This window comes from Capricornis sumatraensis, chromosome 5 (genome assembly GCF_032405125.1).
Source record: "Capricornis sumatraensis isolate serow.1 chromosome 5, serow.2, whole genome shotgun sequence".
Taxonomy (NCBI): Eukaryota; Metazoa; Chordata; class Mammalia; order Artiodactyla; family Bovidae; genus Capricornis; species Capricornis sumatraensis.
Window position 1 is genome coordinate 116733089 of NC_091073.1, and position 19272 is coordinate 116752360.

Below are 19272 nucleotides of genomic sequence, written 5' to 3' on the forward strand. Positions count from 1 at the left end.
AGGTCTTCTGCCTCTGAGTGGCTGGTCTGAGTGGTCACCCTGTGGGCCCTGCCTGCCCCTCGGCCTGCTGGCCCCTGCCTCCAGGACTGCCCTAGAAGAGCGCTGGCCCCAGGACACAGCTGGCCTGTCCCCCACCTCAGCCCCCATGCTGGCTTCAGAGCAGCACCGCCACCGCCTCTGTTTGGACCCTGAGACGGGGAGGCCGTGGGCCGGGGACCCAGACCTCTGCACTGTGCCACTCAGCCAACAACGCCTCTGTCCAGACCCTGGAGCCTGCCAAGGTGATGGGGGCGGGGGCCACGTGGGGCGGGGCCTGGCCGGTGGGGCTGGGAGTGGGCGGGGCCTGTAAAGGGGCGGGGTCTGGCTGGGTAGGGCTGGGCTCCGCTCTTCATGTCTGTTCCAGGGCCCTTAGCTGGTTGGCTCATCCTCCTGCTAGACTCCAGGGTCTGCTGGATTTGAGGTTGGGAGGGGGCAGCAGCAGCTGGAAGAGGAGGAAGGGGGCTCAGGGCTGCAGAGGGAACCAGGGGGCAGGGGGTGGGCCTGGGCACTGACTCCTGTTTTCTCTCCCCAGACTTATGTCAGTGGGGTCCCTGGAGGGCCTGGAGCCCCTGCCAGGTGCCCTGCAGTGGGGGATTCCGGCTGCGCTGGAGAGAGGACGGGAGCCCCCCTGGAGGAGGCTGCCGGGGGCCATGGGCTCAGACTGAGAGCTGTAACATGGGGCCTTGCCCAGGTAATGGCTCCAGCATTGAAGGAGGGGCCAGGGATGTGGCCTCTGGGGTGGGGTGGGGGCTGCTGCCTCAGCCCCTGGAGGTGCCCATGGAAGGCTGGGGACTCGAGAACACCCCAGGTCAGACTCTGACCTTCTGGTCTGCAGGAGAGAGCTGCGAGGCCCAGGACACTGTGCCCACCCCTGACTGTGCCAACCAGTGCCCAAGAAGCTGTATCGACCTCTGGGACCGTGTGGAGTGTTTGCAGGGACCATGTCGCCCAGGTGGTCAGGCCATGCCCACCGCCCGGCCCAGGGACTGTGGGGAACCCCACTGCCTCCTGAGAGTCAAGAGCTTGTGACCTGGGGCGGGCGGACGGCTGGGTCATGAGTTACAGGGCAGCAGAGTGGATCCCTGGGTCACTTTTGGTGACCAGCTGGGGGTCCTGCCTGAGTGAGCCTTGGTCAAGACGGGCCGTGTCCTAGGGGTGCTCTGGGGCAGCCTAGAGAGGCCTGGTCCTGCAGGAGGGGCGGGAGGGAGGGCACACCAGGGCTGCCCCAGGCCCTGGAATCCCTCTTGCTGAGAGAGGGCTCCCTGTGTGCGCCTGCCACATCCTGCTTGTCCCCCCACCCCCTCTCCCAGGCTGCCGCTGTCCCCCTGGCCAACTGGTACAGGATGGGCGCTGTGTGCCTGTGTCTTCTTGCCGCTGTGGCCTCCCCAGCCCCAACGCTTCCTGGGCGCTGGCCCCGGCCGAGGTGGTGTGGCTGGACTGCAGAAACTGGTACGACTGCCCTCCAATGGCCGCATGGGGACGGGGAGCTTTGGGTGGGAGGCTAGGGCCAGCTCAAGGTTATGGGGCATTGTTGGGGAGCAAAGGCTGTTCACCCTGACTCTCAGGGCTCTGAGCCCTTTCTGCACACCCCTGCCCCCAGCACCTGTGTCAGCGGGTCCCTGGTGTGCTCCTCCCACGAGTGTCCAACCCTTGGGCCTTGGTCAGCCTGGAGCAACTGCTCTGCTCCCTGTGGTGGGGGCACCACCGAACGACATCGGAGCTGCAAGGAGGGCCCCGGGCGGGCACTGTGCCAGGCCCAGGACACAGAGCAACGGCAGGACTGTAACCTGCAGCCCTGCCCTGGTGAGTGCTCAGGGTGGTGGGTGCCTGCCCAGCCTGGGGCCCATCCTGAGGACCCCCCTTGGACTCCACCTCACTCTTTGCTTCCCGTCCACCCCCAGAGTGCCCACCCGGCCAGGTGCTCAGTGCCTGCACTGTCTCATGCCCACGCCTCTGTTCGCATCTGCAGCCTGGCACCCTCTGCGTGCAGGAACCCTGCCAGCTTGGCTGTGACTGTCCCAGAGGGCAGGTGGGTTCGGGCGCTGTGCCCTGACTCTCGAGTGGGGGACCAGGCTGGTGGGGGGCGCAGGAGTGGTGGTCACATGTAACTTGAACCTGCCCCGCCTCAGCTGCTGCACAACGGCACGTGTGTGCCCCTTGCCGAGTGCCCCTGCACCCAGCTCTCTCTGCCCTGGGGCCTCACCTTGACTCTTGAAGAGCAGCACCGAGAGCTGCCCCCAGGGACTCTGCTCACCCAGAACTGCACCCACTGGTGAGGGCCGGGAGTGTGGGTGGGGAGAACGTGGGGGTGGGGTGCTGAGAATGGGGGTGGGGAGGAGGGCATGGCGGGCATCTGAAGAGAGCATTTGTCTTCCCAGCGTCTGCCAAGGTGGAGCCTTCAGCTGCTCCCTCACTGACTGTCAGGGTGAGATGCGGGCTGCCCAGGTTCCTGCTGGTCCCTCCAAAGCCAAGGCCAGGCTCCCCTGATGAGGGGAGAGGGGCCTGTGCTACCCCCAGCCACCAAGCTGGGCCCCACTACTATATGGGAGAGTGGATAGGAGCAGAGAGGTGGGTTTGGAGACCGAGAGGCTGCTGGAGCCGAGTGGGCAGTGCGGGGAGGGACCCAGGATGTCCAGTGTGGGAGGGTAGGGTGGAGGCTGGACTCAGGGCTGACCTGAGGGGTGGGATGGGTGGTCTTCTCTGGCAGAGTGCCCCCCTGGAGAAACGTGGCAGCAGGCGGACCCCGGGGAGCTGGGGCCCTGTGAGCAGACGTGCCGGGAACCCAACGCCACAGAGACCCAGGGCAACTGCAGTGGGAGGCAGGCCCCAGGCTGTGTGTGCCAGCGCGGGCACTTCCGCAGCCAGGAGGGCCCCTGCGTGCCCATGGACCTCTGCGAGTGCTGGCACCATGGGCGCCCCCACCCGGTGAGCCACCGCGGCCCTCGGTGCCCCCTGGCCCTTCCTGACCCAGGGCTCTGGGCCACTGGTTTGTCCCTGGCTCCTACCCCTGTACCCGGACCTGCAGCAGCAGGCAGCTTGGCCAGCGGCTGGCACACTTGGACCATCTCTGGCCCCCAGGGGCCCACCTCCCTCCCGAAACCCTTGCTGCTGATGCTGGTCTCAGGCCACTGCCCTAGCCAGGCCCTTGGGGGGGGGCTCGGGGTGGGGGGCCGGGTAACAGAAAAGTCTGTGGTGGGGAGGGGAGTGTGGAGAGCAAGTTCTCCCTCCCCTCCCCAGCCGGGATCCGAGTGGCAGGAGGCCTGTGAGAGCTGCCGCTGCATCAGCGGGGAGAGTGTCTGCACCCAGCACTGCCCCCCGCTCACCTGTGCCCAGGTACCCACCTGAGCCCCACGGCCCCGGGCTCCTTCTTGGGACCCTCCCTGAAGGGTGGTCTCAGGGCCTCAAGCAGGCAGTGTGGGGCGCTGGGCCTTCCTCCTGAGCAGACTGGAGTGCCCCCTCTGTCTGCAGGGCGAGGTGGCCGTGCAGGAGCCTGGAAGCTGCTGTCCCACTTGCCGCCAGGAGGCTCCGGGTACGCTGGGATGGGGGTCACCTCCTGCCTGCTCTGGGCCCTTCTCCCACCCCCACCCCCTGCCCTGGGGAGGCTGCCTTCCCCCGTCCTGCCCACCATGCAGATTAGCAGAGTGAAGACCCCCCGGCACTGCGTCACAATACCAGGCCACCTCTACACAGCCTGCCCTGCTTGGGTCCATGCTCTGTTGCCTCATGAAGTCCCCTCATGACGGTCCGCTCCCTGCCCTGCCCCTCCCCTACAGAAGAGCAGCCCGTCTCCTGCCGGCACCTCACGGAGCTTCGCAACCTCACCAAGGGCGCCTGCTACCTAGAGCAGGTGGAAGTGAACTACTGCAGCGGGCACTGCCCGTCCAGCACCAACGTCCTGCCTGAGGTGAGCACAGGGTGGGGGGCCTGCTGGCTCAGGGAGGCAGCTCAACTGGCAGACCCCCAGGGCCTGCGGCTGCAAGCCTAGAACCTAGGCAGAGCCCAGGGGACACGAGCGACAGTCATCTCCCAGGCCTACAGCTGATCAGAGCCAGGTGGCCCGGTGACCTCAGTGGGGCTTGGGCTTTGGAGCCTGCTGCCTGCCTCCTGCCCCTCCTGGGGCTTTTGTCTTGCTCCTCCCTACTGTGGCCCCGCACAGCCCCTGGCACCTACTTCTCGGCCCACTGTACTCAAGACAGGCCAGCCAGGACAACAGAGAAGGGCAGGGAGGCGCTGAGTTAACCCCTGATACAGTGAGCGAAGGCTGAAGGGCAGATTTTATCCATGGTAGTCTTGTCCTGGACATTGCCCAGAAGACTGAGACAGAGCTCTGCGCTGCGCTCACCGTCCTGGTGCTGACCTCCTCAGGAGCCCTGTGTCACCCTGACTTCCCCAGCCCTGAGCCTGGAGAGCTGTGGCTCCAACCTGGCCAGCATCCAGCCAGAGTGGAGCTCACTCGGCTCCTGGCCCTGCTTCAGCCTACCTGGCCAAAGTCACCTATGCCTGGAAGACAAAGGTGCTTTCCCACCTGGTCCTCAACCTGTGATCACTCTCCTGCTCCCTGGAGCACTCCTGAAACCTTCTGGAAATGCCTCTCAAATCACTTTAAAAAAAAAAAAAAAAACACCAGAGTGAGGAGAGGACAGTTAATACTTTTTTTTTTCCCCCGGGGAGGAAAAAGTAAGTGACAGTGGGATAGAATCAGAGGAAGAATTTTTTTCTTTTGTAGATCTTTAACTTGGTATTGTGTGAATGTATGACCTACCTAAAAATAAAGTTAGGATTACACATAAAATTAAATCAAACGTTCAGTAGGACTCACAGAGTTACTGTATAATCATAAAGCAAGAGTGCCTGCTTTGGAGTGAGAACTCACTTTGCACTTAGGATTGGACTGTGCAGTTGAGGACTTCATTATTTGTAGGTTCAGAAATTACTACTCTGCCTCTTCAACTAGACTTAGAAGTAGACCCGTGTCTTTTCCCCCGTGCTACCAGAATGCAGTGATGAACGCGTTAAAAAGCACTCGTTGTTGGATGCTCAGATGGGTGGGGCCTGGAATGGAGGAGGTGGGCTTCTTGGAGAACTGGGGGCTTGGTGGTGACACGCCCCCACCTGGCTTCCCTACTTGGCGAGGAGGTCTGAGAGCTGAGAGCTTGGGATCTGGTTCTTCCTGCACCCCGCTCTTCTTGGATAGGAAAGGCCAGGGAAGGCAGGTGGCTTGGGCAAACTCCTCTTTGCCCCTCTCGAGCTCAGCCACCCCCTCCCTCTCGCCCAGGAGCCGTACCTGCAGAGTCAGTGTGACTGCTGTAGCTACCGCTTAGACCCTGAGAACCCAGTGCGCATCCTGAACCTGCGCTGCCCCGGCGGCCGCACAGAGCTGGTGGTGCTGCCGGTCATTCACAGCTGCCAGTGCAGCGCCTGCCAGGGTGGGTTTCGGCGGGGCTCCCGGAGGGGCGGGGTTCTTGGTGGGCGGGGTCTTTGAGGGGCGGGGCCGGGGCTGAGGCCAGGGTCGGGGGTTACCTGAGGCCAGGAGCGGGCCAGGCCGGGCCAGTTACCCTACCGCTCCTCGCGGGAATTTCCTCCTCCGAGTCCTTCTGCTCTGCTCCATTCCCCTTCTTAGCATTCTTGTTGGTTTGTTCTCCAATCACACTTAAGCCCAGGTGTTCGGGGTCAGGCATATCAGGTTCGAATCCCAGCTCATCCATTTCCTTCCTTGCTGAGCCTCCGTGACCTCATCTTTACACCCGGGTCACGATCCTCACAGGCTTGTTGGGAGGAGTTGGTGAGAGGCTGTACGCGAAGTGCCAGGTTCTCTATAAACACCTGGTACACGTTAACCCGAGGCCACCACACAGTGTGGCGGGTGAGAAAGAGATGGAAGGGCGCTGACAACGCCTGGGGCAGAAGCTCACCGTGACCGAGGTCTTCCTTCTGGCGGTTCTCCCTTCCTCTCCTGCCAGTTTGCTCAGCACCCTCTCTCCAGCCCCATCCCTTCCCAGCCCGATTACCCTGCCTTTTTTGACAGCGCGTCTCCCTTTTATTTGTCCTCCAGGAGGTGATTTCTCAGAGCGCTGACAGCTTCTCTGGATGAGGCCTGCACTGGCCGTCATGACCCCTCCTCCCATGCCCCCCCCCCATCCCTGCTCTAGTTCAAATAAAGTGACATTGGCAGCAAGCTCGTGTACAGAGTCTGCATCCCAGGATTCAGAGGGGAGGGGAGGTGGGCTGGGGAGTGCGGGGGTAGGAGGGTGGGTTCTGAGTCCTGGCCTGGACCTGCACAAAGACTGTCACCTGGGAAGCCTCTGTGAATCGCTTATGCTAGTGAACTTGGGCAAGTCAATTCCCATATCAGACCCTCAGATTCCTCATCTTTAGCAGTTGGGATGTAAAGTCTTAAGATTTCTGGTACAAGACATCTCTAGGGCCCCAGGTCACCCCATCTGATAGCAGCTGCAGCTCTGGCAAGCATTCCCATGCAAGGTACATTCATCTCATGCTGAGGTCTGCTTCTCTTCCTCCTTCTGAAAAGTTTTATTGAGATATAATTTAGATCCTATCACCCATTTTGAGTTTACACTTCGATGACGTATGGAAAACACACGAAGTTTTATAAAAGTTGACTTTTATAGAAAACACACACAAACATCACCACAGGCTAGTTTTAGAACATTTGCATCATTTCAAGCCAATTTACGATACATTCTTCCCACCTCCAGGCCCAGGTAATCAATCACTAAATTGTTTTATACCTTAGTAGATGTGCCTTTGGGTCCATCTAGTCAAAGCTGTGGTTTTTCCAGTGGTCGTGTATGGATGTGAGAGTTGGACTATAAAGAAAGCTAAGCGCTGAAGAATTGATGCTTTTGAACTGTGGTGTTGGAGAAGACTCTTGAGAGTTCCTTGGACTGCAATAAGATCAAATCAGTCCATCCTAAAGGAAATCAGTCCTGAATATTCTTTGGAAGGACTGATGCTGAAGCTGAAGCTCCAAAACTTTGGCCACCTGATGCGAAGAACCGACTCATTGGAAAAGACCCTGATACTGGGAAAGATTGAGGGTGGGAGGAGAAGGGGCTGACAGGATGAGATGGTTGAATGGCACCAGCGACTCTATGGACATGAGTTTGAGCAGGCTCTGGGAGTTGGTGATGGACAGGGAAGCCTGGCCTGCTGCAGTCCATGGGGTCGCAAATAGTCGGACATGACTGAGTGACTGAACTGAACTGAGATGTGTCTGTTCTGGAGACTTCATATAAATGTCTGGCTCCTTTGTATTAGCATGATGATTTTGAGATTAATCTGTCAAGCAAAATAAATAATGCAGGAGGTTGCAAATAAATTTATTGGGAATCTTAAGAATTACAATTCAGGAGACATGGATATGGGTAATCCTGAAGGAGTGTTCTGAGGAAGAGAAAGACTTAGGGGCTAATAAAAACAAAGAGCCATGAGGTTGTTTAAAGTTGCCTGGAGAGAGTTGATTGAGTCTGATGTGAGTCAGAAAATAGTTGATAAGCAATCAGGTGGCACTAATGGTGAAGAATCCACCTGGAAATTCAGGAGGACGAAAGAGACAAGGGTTCAATCCCTGGGTCAGGAAGATTCCCTGCAGTAAGAAGTGGCAACCCACTCCAGTATTCTTAGCTGGAAAATTCCATGGACAGAGGAGCCTGGTGGGCTACACATGGGGTTGAAAAAGAGTCAGACACAACTGAGTACACTACTAATACTAAGAATCAGGAGTCGTTTTAAAGAAGGCCTGTCAATGGAAGAAAAACACGCCACCTAAAAATTGCCTGTTTTATTTGGACCCCTTACTGAGGACTATGTTTTGGGAGACAGCCTCTCAGACAGCTCTGAGGAACTCTGAGACAGTGGAGGAATATATAGAAGATTTTTCTGAGGATTAAAAATGTAGTTGAATGTCAACTGCTTATTGCTAATCACAAAATACTGATATCTCCAGTTAATGATTATAGTGCTTTTCTATGTATGGGAAGATGCAAGAGTCTGGGTTCACTGAAATTATCCCTTAACTATGCATCTTAACTATTTGGCTCAGTACCCTGTTTTCCTCCATCCTGAATCCCCTCAGGGTACACATGGAGCTGTGGCTACAGTTGTTGATGGCTTGATGGCAGCAACAATTATTGTTAACTAAAATAGCATGCAACATTGCTTTGTCCGTGGATCCAAGAAGCAAAGAGATGATCCTATTTTAGGGTAGGGGTCTGGTGTATCTTGAGTTTCTGGCAGGTATTCTGGACCCTGTATTCCCCAAGCCAACAAGTCAAAAGATCAGATTCCACCCAGGCTGAGAAATGAATAAGTCACATGTCCTTAGCTCTCTTAGCAATACCAACTCCATTTTTATTTTCCTTTCCTTTCACACTTTCATATTACAGCATGTGCCAGCAGCTTGCTCCCTTTTGTTGCTGAATAGTAATCCATTGTGTGGATATGCCATATTTTATCAACACATTCATCAGTTGATGGACAGTTGAGTACTTCCTTATTTTTGGTCTACTATGAATAAAGCTGCTATCAAATCAGTTCAATTTAGTCATTCAGTTGTGTCCGACTCTTTGTGACTCCATGGAATATAGCATACCAGGCTTCCCTGTCCATCACCAACTCCTGGAGCTTGCTCAAACTCATGCTATAAATAGTTAAAGCTGCTATAAACATTCCTATACAAGTCTTTGTGTGGTCATGTTTTCATTTCTCTTGGGTATATACCTAGCAGTGGAAATTGCTAGGTCATATGGTAAGTTTAACCTCTTAAGAAACTTTCAAACTGTTTCCCAAAGTGGTTGCACCATTTTACATCTCCCTCCCCTGTCCCTATGCCATCCCCACTTCGGCCCCAAAATGTACCAGGGCTCATTTCTCTACATCCTCTCCAACACTTGTTGTTATTGGTCTTTCTCATTTTTTAAAAATTACCCATTCAGTGGATATGAAGTCGCATTGCAATTTTAATTTGTATTTCCTTAATGACTAATGAAATGGTTAGATAACATCACTGACTCAATGTCCATTAATCTGAGCAAACTCTGGGAGATAGTTAAGGACAGGGAAGCCTGGTGTGCTGCAGTCCATGGGATCGCAAAGAGCTGGACACAACTTAGTGAGTCAACAACAAATGACCAGTGATGCTGAGCATTCTTGTTCATGTGCTGATTTGCCATTATATAGCTTCTTTTCGGAGAAGGCAATGGCACCCGACTCCAGCACTCTTGCCTGGAAAATCCCATGGATAGAGGAGCCTGGTAGGCTGCAGTCCATGGGGTCTCCAAGAGTCGGACTCGACTGAGCAACTTCACTTTCACTTTTCACTCTCATGCATTGGAGAAGGAAATGGCAACCCACTCGTGTTCTTGCCTGGAGAATCCCAGGGACGGGGGAGCCTGGTGGGCTGCCGTCTATGGGGTCGTACAGAGTCAGACAGGGCTGAAGCGACTTAGCAGCAGCAGCAGCAGCAGCTTCTTTTGCTTTCTGCCCCAGGGCTTTCTGACCACAGAGTGTCCACCTGGCCTCCATACAAGCGCAGCTAGAAGTACAATTGTGAGGACGGAGTGCAGTTACCTTCTCTTGAGGCAACTCTCAACTTCCGGGGATGGGAGCAATGGGTGAATGCTGAGCTCCCCTCCCCCCATTGTTCAATGGACTATCATGGGGAGGGGCATTCTGTCTAATTCTTAGAAGTGGAATGAAGCCCCCAACACCCACAGCAGTGACCTCGAAAACGCATCCATCCATCAATTTTTCCTCTTCCCTGCTTAATCCTCTCAAGTCCCAAGGTCTGCTCTCTGGGGTCACTTTCCAGGACCAAACCCTGGTCTCCAGCTCTGCTTCCAGAATGGGGTGGATATGGAGGAAGCCGGGGTGGATAGGGAGGAAGCCAGGCTGGACGCTTCTGCTCCAATGCCCAGTGATTCTGTATTTACCGTCTGTCCCTTCATATTCCTCAGACCACCCCGACAGGAGAGTCCTATGCAACTGCAGTTACTGGCAAAAATGGGAGGGAACTAGCCCAGTCAGAGCACTCTGCCCTTACTATCCGGCCTTGGAGAGTGGGGAGGGTAGAGAGCGAACCGCTCTGTCCGATCGAGACCCCGTATTCCCGAAGCCAACAAGCGGCTCTCAGAGCCGCTTACTGAGCCTGAACTGCGCGTCCCATGATGCCCCGGGCTGGACGGCTGCCGTAAAGCGGTTCGCCGGGTGCGACGCGAGTACCGGCCGCGCGCCTCTCCGGGAGCCGCGAGCGCCACCGCCCCCTGTGAGGAGGCACTGCCGGTCCCGGGCCGCGCTCCCACCCTCTCCGGCGCCCTCCCTTCCGGGAATCCGGGTTCCCTCAGGTGGTCGCGGCGGCGGCGGCGGCGGCGGCCTCCTCATGCCAGGCCGCGGGGGGAGGAGGCGGCCTGGCGGCAGTGGCGGGGGCGGCACGGGCCACCGAAAGCGGGGCCATGGAGCCCAGGGAGTCGGGGAAGGTAGGCCTGGAAGGGCCCGGGGGCCGCCACTCCCCTCCCGTCGGTCCCAAGTCTGGGCTCCGGTGAGGCAGGCGCTACAGGCGGAGTCCGCGCAGATGAGCCAGCCTTGCAGGGAAGGACTCGCCCGCTCGCCCGCCTCTTCGTTCGCTCTCCGGGCGAGTCCCGCGCAGCTTTCCGCTCCCTCCCTCCGCGGCTGGCTCAGCCGCGCTCTGCCGAGTGGTCGCCCCCTTTGGTGCTGGGTGGGTGACCCGCTTAGTGGAGTAATGCGAAAGGGCTTCCCGTTTTTCCCAACGTTAGCATTTAGAGGCCTGTGGTGTTTTAAGGCTTTGAGGCTGGATAAGACACCACTGCTGGGAGCCAGGGGAGGGCAGGGTGACGGCTTGGCCCTGCCTAGATGCCTCTTCCCAAGAAAGGGCTGAGAAGCAAAAGACTTGGCATCTGGCGTATTTCTTGCCAATTTCTACGTCGTGGAGTATCTGAGTATTTCTGAGAAGCATATCTCATAAACTTTTCTTCAGGCTTTGGACAAGAAGCTGAGTTGTAAGAAAAGATGGGGAAGAATGCTTGAAGATAGAGTTAAGTGTTTGGCAGGATTGCTAAGAGTTCAGAGTCTGTCAGCAAAGACCAGCGAGGTCGCATGCTCTTGACTTGGAGACCATGGCAGACTTTGGGGACTAAGATCTTTCTGGATATTGTTTGATGCTAGTTCTTGAGAGTTTCTTCTCTGCCCAAAGAGGAATGTCTTCAGCAAACATTTTCGAATGCGGATTGAGTCTCTTCTTTTTAAAAAATTGCTCATTTAATAAGCCTTTGTGGTTAGCGATTTAAGTTGACGGAGATTCTGGAAGTACAGGATAAATATGAAATGACCACTTTCCTCCAGGAACTCCTGCATTTTTCACCTCGGTAACATGGACAAGCGTGCCAAGGTGGCCCCACAGACAAAAGAGAGAAAGAATCAGGAGGGTATTTTGATGCTGTACTTTTTCCTGGGAAGACTGGGAAAGACTTTGAATTACAAAAGAAGTTACTCCTTGCTTAAGCATCTTTTCCTTACTCAGTCCTCTCCACAATGCATTTTCCAGATATAACAACCTCTAAACAGTCCAGGACAATAAAGCCCAACAATGTAACCAAAGAAAGATTGAAGATGACCTGCCTGCCAGCCTCATACTAAGCACTTTAGGGCAGCAGTCCCCAGCGTTTTTGGTGCCAGGGACTGGTTATCTGAAGGACAATTTTTCCACGGACCAGAGGAGAATAATGTTGGGGGGAGGGTGGTGACAGATGTGGGAGATGGTTTCAGGATTATTCAAGCACACTGTATTTATTGTGTACTTTTTATTATTATTACATCAGCTCCACCTCAGATCATTCAACATTAGATCCTGGAGGTTGGGGGACCCCTGCTTTGCTGTGCTGTGCCATGCTAAGTCACTTTAGTCGTGTCCGACTTTTTGCAACCCTAAGGACTGTAGCCCGCCAGGCTCCTCTGTCCATGGGATTCTCCAGGCAACAACACTGGAGTGGGTTGCCATGCCTTCCTCCAGGGGATCTTCCCAACCCAGGGATATGACCATTGTCTGTTACGGCTCCTGCATTGGCAGGTGGATTCTTTACCACTAGCACCAACTGGGAGGTCTTTCCTGGTGGCTCAGATGGTACAGAGTATGCCTGCAGCCTGGGTTGGGAAGATATCCTGGAGAAGGAAATGGCAACCCACTCCAGTATTCTTGCCTGGAAAAACCCCGTGGATGGAGGAACCTGGCAGGCTACAGTCCATAGGGTCACAAAGAGTCGGACACGACTGAGTGACTTCACTTCACCACCTGGGAAGCCCCAAGTCCTGCTTTAGGGGATACCAAAAAAGTAAAGGAAATGGCCCTTGCCCTCAGGTAATATCCGAGGTTTAGTTTAAACTGAACCTGATTTTGGACAGGGGAAGCAAAATGTAGTGGGAAAGAAGGGCTATAAACAATTGGCATTGCAAATTGGAATTAGTGATTTGAGGTTGATTTCAAGTGATTCTGTCCATTTGTAGACTTTCTTAGTCTTTAGTATGAGAAGAGAGAACTACAAATGTTTTGGGAAGTGGAAGACAAATATGTCCTTTTCAGGAAAGTGAAAGTCACTTAGTCATGTCCAACTCTTTGCACCCCTATGGACTTCCATGGAATTCTCCAGGCCAGAATACTGGGTAGCCTTTCCCTTCTCCAGGGGATCTTCTCCACCCAGGGATTGAACCCAGGTCTCCTGCATTGCAGGCAGCTTCTTTACCAGCTGAACCACAAGGGAAGCCCAAGAATACTCAAGTGGGTAGCCTATCCCTTCTCCAGGGGATCTTCCTGACCAAGGAATCGAACTGGGGTCTCCTGCATTGTAGGCAGATTCTTTACCAACTGAGCTATGAGGGAAATCCTTTTCAGGCCCAATCACTACTTGAAACCCTTGGGGACTGGAAATTTCATTCTTGATTCCAATCTTCATTGCAGGATATCAAAAGGACACCCTTTACAGATGTATCAGTTTTTTTAGCTTGGGGAATGAGAATGTTATTCAAAGATAAAGTGATTACAGAACAAACTAGACATGTAAGATGCATTGCAAATGATTGATGATAACTAAGGCCTGGGTAGAATAACTGTGCTATTCTAAAAGTGAAAGTGTTAGTCACTCAGTTGTATCCAACTCTTTGCAGCCCCATGGACTGAAGCCTACTAGTCTCCTTTGTCCATGGCATTCTCCAGGAAAGAATACGGGAATGGATAGCCATTCCCTTCTTCAGGGGATCTTCCCAATCCAGGGAATGAACTGAGTTCTCCTGCGCGGCAGGCAGATTCTTTACTGTCTGAGCCGCCAGGGAAAGTTCCATTCTTTATATCACTCTTTTGGCTCAAAGCGGGAAGAATGGGGGGTACATGTGAGGTATTATTGGTCTGTTACTAGAATCTTCCTTTGATGCTATTTTGTGATATTTATTAAGTAAAGGCAGTCTTGGCCTATAGGATTGGGTGTGGGGTGTCTTGCTTGTCATTGGCAGAAGAATGGATAGAGGTCAAAGACTCCCCCGTCACTCTATACCATTATCCTATTTCATCTTCTTCCCAGTCCTTATCACTGTATGTAAAATTCTCACATTTATTTACTCACATGTTTGCTGATTCACTGTCTGCTATATCCCCAGCTAGAATAGTGGAGCAGTATATGGCATGTAATAGGTTCTCTGCTTCTGTTAGGTCCATACCATTTCTGTCCTTTATCAAGCCCATCTTTGCATGAAATGTTCCCTTGGTGTCTCTAATTTTCTTGAAATCTCTAGTCTTTCCCATCCTGTTGTTTTCCTCTATTTCTTTGCATTGATCACTTAAGAAGGCTTTCTTATCTCTTCTTGCTATTCTTTGAAACTCTGCATTCAGATGCTTCTATCTTTCCTTTTCTTCTTTGCTTTTCTCTTCTCTTCTTTTCACAGCTATTTGTAAGGCCTCCTCAGACAGCCATTTTGCTTTTTTGCATTTCTTTTCCATGGGGATGGTCTTGATCGCTGTCTCCTGTACAATGTCACAAACCTCATTCCATAGTTCATCAGGCACTCTATCTATCAGATCTAGTCCCTTATATCTATTTCTCACTTCCACTGTATAATCATAAGGGATTTGATTTAGGTCATACCTGAATGGTCTAGCGGTTTTCCCTACTTTCTTCAATTTGAGTCTGAATTTGGTAATAAGGAATTCATGATCTGAGCCACAGTCAGCTCCTGGTCTTGTTCTTGTTGACTGTATAGAGCTTCTCCATCTTTGGCTGCAGAGAATATAATCGATCTGATTTTGCTGTTGACCATCTGATGATGTCCATGTGTAGAGTCTTCTCTTGTGTTGTTGGAAGAGGGTGTTTGCTATGACCAGTGCATTTTCTTGGCAAAACTCTACTAGTCTTTGCCCTGCTTCATTCCTCATTCCAAGGCCAAATTTGCCTGTTCCTCCAGGTATTTCTTGACTTCCTACTTTTGCATTCCAGTCCCCTATAATGAAAAGGACATCTTTTTTGGTGTTAGTTCTAAAAGGTCTTGTAGGTCTTCATAGAACCGTTCAACTTCAGCTTCTTCAGCGTTACTGGTTGGGGCATAGACTTGGATAACTGTGATATTGAATGGTTTGCCTTGGAGACAAACAGAGATCATTGTGTCATTTTTGAGATTGCATCCAAGTACTGCATTTTGGACACCTAACCTGCCTCTTGAGAAATCTGTATGCAGGTCAGGAAGCAACAGTTAGAACTGGGCATGGAACAACAGACTGGTTCCAAATAGGAAAAGGAATACGTCAAGGCTGTATATTGTCACCCTGCTTATTTAACTTCTATGCAGAGTACATCATGAGAAATGCTGGACTGGAAGAAACACAAGCTGGAATCAAGATTGCTGGGAGAAATATCAATAACCTCAGATGTGCAGATGACACCACCCTTATGGCAGAAAGTGAAGAGGAGCTAAAAAGCGTCTTGATGGAAGTGAAAGAGGAGAGCGAAAAAGTTGGCTTAAAGCTCAACATTCAGAAAACGAAGATCATGGCATCCGGTCCCATCACTCCATGGGAAATAGATGGGGAAACAGTGGAAACAGTGTCAGACTTTATTTTGGGGGGCTCCAAAATCACTGCAGATGGTGATTGCAGCCATGAAATTAAAAGACGCTTACTCCTTGGAAGAAAAGTTATGACCAACCTAGATAGTGTATTCAAAAACAGAGACATTACTTTGCTGACGAAGGTCCGTCTAGTCAAGCTATGGTTTTTCCTGTGGTCATGTATGGATGTGAGAGTTGGACTGTGAAGAAGGCTGAGTGCCAAAGAATTGATGCTTTTGAACTGTGGTGTTGGAGAAGACTCTTGAGAGTCCCTTGGACTGCAAGGAGATCAGCCCGGGATTTCTTTGGAAGGAATGATGCTAAAGCTGAAGCTCCAGTACTTTGGCCACCTCATGCGAAGAGTTGACTCATTGGAAAAGACTCTGATGCTGGGAGGGATTGGGGGCAGGAAGAGAAATGGACGACAGAGGATGAGATGGCTGGATGGCATCACCGACTCAATGGACGTGAGTCTGAGTGAACTCCAGGAGATGGTGATGGACCGGGAGGCCTGGCGTGCTGCGATTCATGGTGTTGCAGAGTCGGACACGACTGAGTGACTCAACTGAATTGAACTGAATAGGTTCTCAGTATTTTTTGAATGAATGACTCAAAATAGCATCTCTCCAGTGGTCTTTCTTCTGTAGGTGTGGGTGCTGTGATGAACACGGTGTTCTGTGTCCACTGGGAGATATGTTGGTGCTGCCAGATAGGGGTATTTATTGTGTGTTTGTTTATTGCCTCAACATCTCTGGTTCCTAGTCACTGACCTCTAGCAAACCTCCTCCCCTTTCCCTAGAAGTGATTATTCCCTTCTCATTTGCTCTCTGGACCCAGTTTTGTTATTGCACTTATATCACAGTTGTCAGTCACCTCCCAAGGGGTTTTATTCTCCTTGACGAGTATGGTGTCTTTTATATCTTAGGATCTCCAAGCACACACAGAAACAAATAAAATGTGTGTTCAGTGAAGAAATGAATTAAATGCCTATGAAATCCTGTGGTGGTGATGGGAGGAAGGGTGGTGATGGTGAAGGTGGTTATAAAATAAGATAATCAGCATAGGCTTCCGAGCACCAGGCATCATAAGGTCTTCCTGCTCAGGGGAAGCAGAAGTGCTTTGCTTGGTGGACAGGAAATCCCTTGAGAAAGAGATGGACTGTGAGAAGGAACTTAAGTGAGTTGGTGGAAGTGGGCAGAATCGGGGAATCTGAAGACTGGGTGTGTGGAGGGAAGAAAGGTATAATACAGGGTTGTGATTACAATTATATTCACCTGACCTGACTGTAGTAGAGGTTCCAGGTGGGGCAATGTCTAGAGCTGAGGAAGGGGAGTCAGGCTCAGATCCAGGGCACTTGGTGCTGGGCTCAGAACTCAGAGCTCTACCTTATAGACAGTAGGAATCACTAAAATAAAACATCCAGGGATACTCCTTGCTGTCTGTGTAGGTAAGAAATTCCTCCTGTTTAAGCAGATTTGTGTGTCTTGTGTAGGTGTGTGTTTTACATTGCAGTCATCACAAGGCTCTTGCTATAATATTGGTTAAAAGAGAGGTACTAGAGCCAGGGTAATCATCATTCTTGTTGGGAAGATACTTCTTTAGTATCTAAACATTCAGCCCTGGCCGTGCCCTTCGTCCTTGTGGCACTCATAGAGTGATGGGTCCGTTGGCTTTCATTATGCCACCTGTTCCCTCAGGAAGGCAGGGTGGGTGGGAATGAACAGCGAGCCCTGCTTGCCCTTGGTCACATGCTCTGACCTGTCCTGATCGGAACAGCTTGCCCTGTTGCCCTGGTGTGCAGTAGTCCTCCTGGGATCTTCCTTCGTTATAGTCTTGAGGGTTTTCTACCCCCTGCCCTGCATTGGCTCTCCTTAGGCCATAACCTGTGTGTACCTGTTTCCTGTCTGATTGCCTGCTTTTAGTGGAGCCCATCCTGCAGCGTGCTTGCAGCAGTTTTTTGGAATTATAATCATATTTTGCTTTGGAAGACAATCTGAGAGCAAATAGTTATTTAAAGCATACACATTGGCAGTACAATTCTATTGTTGCTTTTAAAACTGTTCATTCATACATATTCATAGACAAAAGACTGGAAAGTTGCATATCAAATGTCAACACATTCTTTTTCACTAGGGAGATTGTGGATGATCTTAAAGCATTTTTTGTTTTTGTTTTTTGGCTTTCTGTCTAAATTTTCTGCAGTAAATATTGATTTACAAGAAAAATGCTCAAATTATTTTTAAATATACAAATCAATAGTGACTGATAAGAATTATGTATACTGTTTTTTTCAAGAAGCTTCTTGGCTGAAATTAGATATTTCATGTACTTAAAATTAGAATATAAAGTTACAGGCAAATTTTAAAAAATGTACTATAACTTGCTATAAATGGAAATAGCCATTGGACTATTTGGACTTACCAAATAGTCCCCTCAGTGTTGTCACTTTGGAATGGCCAATACCCCAAGGATGTGATTTCCCAAAATGTTTTTCTTTGGGGGCGGTTTTTTTGTTGTTGAGAATTTTATTTATTATTTCTTTGACTAGCTGATAAATATCGGTGGTACAAACTTTAAAAGGATAACCAGCAACAGATTCTGAGTGTCTTCTGATTATCTCTCTCGTAACCGCTTGGTTCATGGCTGCAGTGTCTTACTTCTCTGGGGCTATTGATGACACTTTTGTTTTTTACAGATTGTTTTCTCCCTGCCTCACATCCATTTCCTCAGTTCCTCCTCCCCCTGCCCCCAACCCCCATCTGTTTTGGACTCTGTCAGGCGTGAAAGAGCCTTTTGCTATGTCTTGATAGTCCAGTTGTTTGCTGACTCTAAACAATGGGAACCCAGAATTCTAACTGGAAGCTCTGACCATGTGGGAAGGAGGATCTTGCCATCTTGGAGCCTGTGTAAGGGGTCTGGCATTTGTTGGCAAACAGTTTTCCCCCAGCTCTTGTTATTTTCGCCTCACTGCCTTCACTCCCAGGCCAGTGGTTCCTGGCGCGGCCAGGGCCTGAGTCTCTCTAGAGAGACTCAATAAATCCTCTGATTTATTGGTGTAACTTGGGTTGTTCCTCCGTTTGTCTACTGTTGGGTGAGAATTCAGTTTTCTTGGATCTGCTCAGATATTACTTTTTCATCTGCTTTTCAGTTAGCAAAATGATATTGCTATTGTCCCCTTGTTGTGTTGTCCATCCTAGTGGGTGTATCGTTTGGAGTTTTTTTTCATGGGAAGAGGGTGTCTTTTAAATTCACAGGAGGAAGCAAAATTCAGTGTACTTGTTGAACTTGCTATCTTAACCCAAAACTCCTTGAAACATTTTCTGAATTTCCTTGCCCCTTTCTGGTGGAACCGAGCTCCGTTACAAGCCCCACGGCATGTAGTTCTCATTTTTAAAGCCTTGCCCATCTTGATCATTGACACATTCACAGGCATAGTTCTCAGTGACATTTGACTATTTTCAGAAATCAGATACATCTTCCTAAGTGGATATTTACCACGTTCAAGATTTTGCAAAAAGAAGCACTGTTGGTTGTTTCTGACGCACTGGCTGAGAAGTAATGGGTCCTGTGGGACAGCTGGTGCGGAGCATGCAGGGAGAGGATTGTGAGAGTCCAGAGTCAGCCTTCGTTACAGCACTTTGGTTGCAGGGTGTGGCCCTCCCTAGAAGAAGGGGGTCTCTTTCCCTCTGTGACTTGCGCTCAGTGGGAGAGAGTGATGAGGTGCACTCCTGTGTGTAGACTGACGGTGTCCCCTCCTCCAGTCTGATCTGTTGCCAGAGTAAATCCCAGTAGGTCCCACCTCTGTTCCCAGGGTGCCCTCAGGCGATCGTGAACACAGCCGTGGAAGACTAAGGAGGAAGTTGGTGCTTACCTGGTGTCATTTTTCCTTCCAGGCTCCTGTGACATTTGACGACATCACGGTGTACTTGCTTGAGGAGGAGTGGGTGCTGCTGAGTCAGCAACAGAAGGACATCTGTGGTTCTGACAAGCTGGTGGCACCCCTGGGTATGGCTCCTGTTCACTTCCCCACAGCATTCCCAACCATGTCTGACTGTGACGTGCTTGAGAATTGTCTGGAATCCGATCATGTATCCCCCAGCATCTTGACACTGTTTA

At 51.5% G+C, this 19272-nt stretch overlaps 2 protein-coding genes across 2 annotated transcripts in view; both read left to right on the forward strand.

Annotated features, from left to right (window-relative positions):
* LOC138079977 (SCO-spondin-like) overlaps positions 1-6114 on the forward strand; it is a 51306-nt gene extending 45192 nt beyond the window's left edge. The window contains 14 exon segments of the mRNA XM_068972801.1: positions 3-281; positions 572-730; positions 875-991; positions 1350-1488; positions 1640-1842; positions 1941-2068; positions 2169-2311; positions 2418-2464; positions 2747-2964; positions 3277-3372; positions 3508-3568; positions 3813-3943; positions 5315-5465; positions 6092-6114. Coding sequence (XP_068828902.1) covers positions 3-281; positions 572-730; positions 875-991; positions 1350-1488; positions 1640-1842; positions 1941-2068; positions 2169-2311; positions 2418-2464; positions 2747-2964; positions 3277-3372; positions 3508-3568; positions 3813-3943; positions 5315-5465; positions 6092-6114 — 1895 coding nt within the window.
* Positions 6115-10508: 4394 nt separating this feature from the next.
* Positions 10509-19272, forward strand: part of ZNF862 (zinc finger protein 862) — a 33328-nt gene continuing 24564 nt past the window's right edge. Inside the window, exons 1-2 of the mRNA XM_068973395.1 lie at positions 10509-10532; positions 19050-19161. Coding sequence (XP_068829496.1) covers positions 10509-10532; positions 19050-19161 — 136 coding nt within the window. The remainder of the gene's footprint in view (positions 10533-19049; positions 19162-19272) is intronic.